Source organism: Belonocnema kinseyi, chromosome 5 (assembly GCF_010883055.1).
Source record: "Belonocnema kinseyi isolate 2016_QV_RU_SX_M_011 chromosome 5, B_treatae_v1, whole genome shotgun sequence".
Taxonomy (NCBI): Eukaryota; Metazoa; Arthropoda; class Insecta; order Hymenoptera; family Cynipidae; genus Belonocnema; species Belonocnema kinseyi.
Genome location: NC_046661.1, coordinates 10,767,300 through 10,773,705, shown reverse-complemented (window position 1 = coordinate 10,773,705; position 6,406 = coordinate 10,767,300). Strand labels below are relative to the sequence as shown.

General features: G+C 31.7%; 1 protein-coding gene across 2 annotated transcripts in view; it reads left to right on the top strand.

The window, feature by feature from the left end:
* LOC117173345 (transmembrane protein 131) overlaps window positions 1-6,406 on the top strand; it is a 462,351-nt gene that overhangs the window by 275,086 nt on the left and 180,859 nt on the right. For both annotated transcript variants that reach the window (XM_033361843.1, XM_033361842.1), the window contains one exon: window positions 4,098-4,206. In XM_033361843.1, coding sequence (XP_033217734.1) covers window positions 4,098-4,206 — 109 coding nt within the window. The remainder of the gene's footprint in view (window positions 1-4,097; window positions 4,207-6,406) is intronic.

Genomic DNA, 6,406 nt, shown 5'->3' with positions numbered 1-6,406 from the left:
TTTTTTCTACTTTCAAATATCATGAAGAGCTATAGTTTAAACCAATTTAGAATCAAATTCATGAGGTCGAAAAAAGAGGCGAAATTTTGGGTCACTCTTTTGGATACGGATAATAGAATTTTGCTGTTATTTATGGAAATTAACCATATATAATTGATCAAATTACCGTAAATAAATGACCGGAGATTTTCAGAAATTTTTGGAAATTTAGGGAAATGTTTAAAAAAGAATTTTGGGCAAATTATGGCAAGTTACTATATTTATCTATAAAATTACCATAAATGATCGAGAATGTTCGAAAATTTATAGACAAGATTAAATTAAATTTTGGGAAATTAATGACAAGTAACTATAAATCTTCTTCCAAATTAGCGTAAATTATCAAAAGTTGCTGGAAAAATTATTCGAATTCTTCTTATAGATTTTTTCTGATTTGCGTGATTAAAATAATTACCTTACAATTTGCAGAACTCTTTCTGGAAATGTTGGAAATCTTTTTGAATGTTTTGAAATATTTTTAAATATTCTCTTTAAATTAATTTCTTTTTAAATAAAAAAATCAATTCAAATTTCCCCATGAATTTTAAGAACAAATTTTTACTCTCTTAAAACCTTACAAAATTCAAAAAACGTTTCTAAATTTTTGTCTAAATCTTCAAAATCTGCATTTTATCAAAAAATTGTCGCAATTTTTAAAAATTTTTAAACATTTTTAATTTTTTTTAAAACTTAAAACCTACTAGGTAAATATCTTGTATGCAACACATGGGCGTTTTACGCCACCTATTTTGCGAGTTGAAAGTTGCCGTTTACAGACTGGTGAAGGAATTCGGTGGTGGAGGGTACACTTTATTTCGCTAGAGAATTAATTTAAGATTATTTCCCTGAAATGAGGGTTATAAAACGCGGAAAGTGCAGGAAGTGCTGTCATTTGTATGCCCACTCGCCGAGTCCTAAGTGCCGTTTCAAATACTTACTTTCATAAATCATAGAAATGTATATCAGCTACAGATTATATTAATACCATCTATGACCGATATTACATAACATATATTATCTATAAAATATATTTACTGATTTTGGGTATTTTAAAACAAAATTTAAGGTATTATAATTAATAATATACACTATCGGTCAAAACATTAAGTTAGCCTCTTTTTTAATGATTGTTTTTAATTATGTCACATCTAAAAAAATTTTTTTCTAAAGAGTTGAATGCTCTCAAAATTCTTTATAAAATGAAGGAATTTCAATATTCTTCGTGATAATTTTTTATTTATATGTGAATCATATAACCATTAAGTTTCTGACAAATTTTCCCTCAAAATATAAATTTTTTCAATTTTTATTCTGATTTGACTATAGATGAGGTGTTTTCAATTGTTTCCAAATTTTTATTACACATTTACGCTCTTATGCACTGCGATCGTATTTTTTTAGATTTATGATCAAAGGCTATTGTGATGCTGTGGAAAAATAGCTTTAAAATGAGCCTAATGAGCCTAAGAACATTACAAAATGTTGATTATTTCGGATATTACCTCAAGTTTAAGAAAACAATAGAAATTTAAAATGTTTGTGCAATATTTACTTAAATGTGTGTGTGTGTGTGTTAAAGGTAACTCCTGTGATTGTAACTCCGGTAGCAAATCAATTTTACCATTCTCTAATTCCATCAATTGCCGACGTGAAATTTCTAAAAAAATATCGAAAACTGCAAAGTAACTCTCGGGAATAGGACCATCGCTCAAGGGGGTGCTTTTAGCAGTCCGACTTTGACAGTCTCTTATTCCACTACATGAGCATACTCCCCCCTCATCTCTGGTACTATTGTTACTTTGTGCTAAAATGAGTATGTGTATGTGGGTCCGCGTAGTTTAAAATCACTAGCAATACTTAGTTTCGTAAACTAATTTAATTAAGTACGAAATATCTTTGTATTAAGACTGCCAAACAGAAATATTGATTGGCATGTGTCTAATTAGAACATTGTTTATGTAGTTAAGAAAACTGTTGCTATGTCTTTTTGGTTGCTATTTTTTTGTTACTTCCGATTATAATTTTATTTTAAAAGTTGAATGACTTTTTGAATTAACGATTTTTAGAAAAAAATAAATGCCCATAATACCCGAAAAATCCCTGTGTAGCAAAGTCAAATTGATTTTATTTTTACAATTAAAGAGGCACACTGCATACTGGCGTAAGATCCAAACCCCAAATTTTACAGGAGCAACAAAAAACTGATTAATTTTCACGCAATTAATTTGAAAAAAAAATGCAAAAACGGTTAGATGTACTGTTTGGCTTTATAGAACCGTAAAGTGAACATCCTGAAAGAAGCATCCATCTACGAGAAAACTTTTGTCAGAGGGATGGCGCATACCCAAAAATTTTAATTATGCTATATAAATATGTAATATATATTATATATTATATATATTTTTTTTTTCAGCAGAATTAATGATCTTGAATTAACTTAGGTGGTGGTTTTACTTTTGTATGCATTTAAAGATTTCCCTTATTACTGAAAATATTAACCAATGTTAATAAAACTTTTTTACATTTTTTCTGATCAAATAAGTAAATTAATTCAACTGATTAAAATTGAATGAAACCATGGTTTCATAATTTCAGTTTTTGTTCCCGCGCTTAATATCATAACAATGAAAGGATCATCCGTTGCAGGTATACGAAAGTTGCTTTCCGCTGGCATTGGGGCATCGACTCATCTACCACGACGACGGGTCCTGGACAACGTAGCAAAAACTCAGAGACAAATAGCACTGAGCGACAATGCTATTGTAATTTAGTTTTCGATTATTGAACATAATAGAAACAGTTTTACTAAAAAATTGCTCTAAAAGAAGAAATATATTACTATTTAGATCACTTATGCAAACGATTATAGAAAAAAGTATTTAAATGTTCGCACGTAAAAAGGGAAGTAAGCATTTCAATAATTCGAAAAAAATATTTTTGAAAGAGTTTAAAACGTTTTTCTTAAAGTTGTTGGCATCTGGCAAAATACATGCAATTTATCGTAATGTCATTTTTAATTTTGATGAAAATTAAAAAAGTTATATGGTTTTCAATATTTTCAATATTTCCAAAAAATGGACAAAACTATTTTTCTGATAGATTAAGAAATGTCTATCTAAATTTTCACTAGATATCAAATGTATTTCGCCACTGTCCAAATAAAACTTTTCGATTAAACCAAAATTAAAAAAGTTTCATATTCAACACTTGAAATTTTGGTTTTTAAGAGATCCGTAAATATTTATCGTTATTTGTAATAGATTTCAACAAGATTGATAAATTATCCTTATGTCATTTTTCGATTGGAATTACATGAAAAAATTTCTAGAAAATTATTAACCCAGCAGATTACCTACGTTGGGATATTTTTAAAAAGCTGTGAAATGATTTTCAATAGATTTTGTAAACCTATTACAAATTTTTGTAGAGATGATTTACAACCGAACTTTGAATGAAAAGAATTAATGTCTATGTCAAGGCAAGGGGGCGAGAGAAAGAGAGAGAGAGAGACGCTTGCAAGTTTTGCGGAACTGCGCAGTTTTCGGTTCGGCATTATAAGAAGCTATAGGGAAAAAGGATAATGAAAACGGTTCGGAGAACTCCGATTCACTGTGAAGGCTATTGGGGGTATCCCCGAAACCTCTGGTAAATCCCGGTTCCAGTGTACTTCATATTGTATATTCCGGTGCACTTTGTCTGCATCAAGCCGCAAATGCTTTGAGAACCCACTTGAAAAACAAAATTAAAAACAATTTTAGTTTTAATCTATGACTCTAGTTCATCATGGGCTTAACTTACTGTTTTTGATTTTAGTTTCTGTATTAATGATCTTAGATTTGATAAAACTGTTTTTTTTTACCTTATAAAATGGGTTTAGAGAGTAACGTCTTAAAGAACCACTGATTCCAAAGACTTTTTGGTCGAACTCGGTTTGAGTCTAGCATGTCTACATTTTGAAAGTGTAAAATTGAAGGTAATTAAAATTTCAATGTCGAAAGAAAAAAGTTTGAATCTTGACGAATACTCGTAATTTATTAATTTATATGTATTCCTTCTAGAATATAATCAGCACACCTGTTTCTAAAGCTTTGAAAATTAATTTCGAGCCAGTCGTGATACCGGGGGATACAGATGTGCCGATCGCGGTTGGAACATTAGCATATGATTGTAAGTTGATCTGAAAGTTTAAATGCATTTCCTAATAAAAAATAATATCACAAATTGGTGGAGTTCATGTCAACTGATAACAAGAATGTTCGGCTCATAATGGGAATTGGCTGTAACTTGGCTTATATAGTCGCTTGATATTGAAAAAGAATCCGCCCTAAATATATGTATATTTTTTGGAAGGAATGGCTAATGTGCCTTGTGAGTTATCTGATCATTTTATTTAAACAATATTTTTCTACTGTAGAGTGCTCCAATTCCTGATCGCTCTGTAATTGGAGAAAATTGACTCAATAAGAACCATTAATAATTTTGGTAATTTTGAGCATTAATTTACGACAATATAATCTTCTATGTTTTAATAGAAACAAATAAGCATAGTTATATTTCAAATCGTGCGATGTGACGAAAAAAATATGCAACTGTATTAGCTCAATAGTACCTTGCACTAATACGCTTCGCTTAAATTAGTACTCTGCAGGTAAAAAAGTGGAACAGGATCTCTTCATTTAATTTGTAATTTTATCTGTTTGAGCATCGAATCGACGCTATAACAATACCGAACTACATCGATTAAGTAAGTATTAACATGGAGCTGTTCTTTATGTAGAACTCGCAAATTCATAAATTGAATATCAGCTGTTCTAAAGCATCGAACACACACTGTTCCACTTTTATATTGGGCACGGAACGAAATCTGAATCACAGCGCGTCGGTTAGATAGAACTTTTATGATTCAAAATAATAGACGCGTTACGTTTAAACAACGAGCAGCTGCGCTTCTAAAAATCCGAAAACGGAGCAGCTCCACGTATGAAATACTCACATTAAAGTATCAAACGGCGTTAAGTGGGGCAAAGCAAAACCCGACCCGTTCAATGTTTTCATACGCGAAATTTCGGCTTCAAAACAGCAGTGCGGTGATATAGACATACACGCTACGCTTCGCTCCGTTTGACTCGGCTGGTTCGAATAACGACAAACAGCGAGAATTGAACGAATTTGTCACGTAGGTGCTTCGCGTGAGCAGTGCGCCGAGTTGAGGCGCCGGAAAATATGTGTCGGGAAAAATTAAGCACTAATTATTTAAATATCAAATCTCACGTGTTCTCAAATTTACACGGCACATGTTAATAATTAAAGTAACAAACATCGTTCATACAATAAAGTGCAAGAGTAAAGGACGATAAACGGTCAAAGTTACGATAATACTGTAATGAGATAGTCGCAGATATAGAACACTATCGGATCAATCAAGGAACGCCAGCTGATCGAATGCAGTAAGATTAATATTGTTCGCCATGTACAATGCAAGCCGATTGTTAATCTAACTTCGTATGTCCTGCAACTACGCAACTTGTCCCGTACCAGTATCAGTACGTGATCAGTTGCAAATGTAGAATATAATAATTATACACTTGCAGTATAAACAAAATTAATTGGTTGTACTTTTTAATTTTAATATTGCTACAAAATTCATTTTGCGTTAATCGTCGACAAACTTTAAAATACACAAATACGTGCGCCTGGATAATTTAAAGTAAAATATATTCTTCTATTATTTTACATTTTTCATTATCACGAGCTTTTCGCTTTAAAATTGTGGTATACAGAAATTAGGAAAAAAAAGTTTAAAAGACTAGTAAAAAAAATAGCTGCCAATGAATTGGCACTAAGCTTCCTCAAACTACACTTTCACTTACAAAAAATAGTTTATTATTCTATTAAAATACGCGAAACAAAATCAAATTTCCTAATTGGCCACAAAAAGTGAAACACTGAATTAAATAAAAAACTATTTTCTACTTATAAAACTAGAGCAAAGAGTCTCAAAGAGTCTATAGTCGTGCATATATTTCTTTAGCCGCCTTCGTTGTGAAAAAAACGAAGAAAATAAGACTTGTAAAATTCAAATCGTTCAAAGAGTTGGCGAGATATGGTGAGCGACATACGCGCGCACACACACACACATATAATTAAAAATTTGTCATAAGGACAACCGCAGGATTTCGCCGGGAGCGGGTGCTAATCTGAAAAATTGCACCCGCTTCCAGCGAAATCGAGGTAAAATTTCAGCCACAACCACGTTTCACAACCATGAGATAGGTGGTTACAGTCTGAAAAGGAATCAATACGACGATCCAGCAAAAGCCTCGTGCACCCTAAGAACACGGAGTGACCCAAGGACAACCGCCTTCTG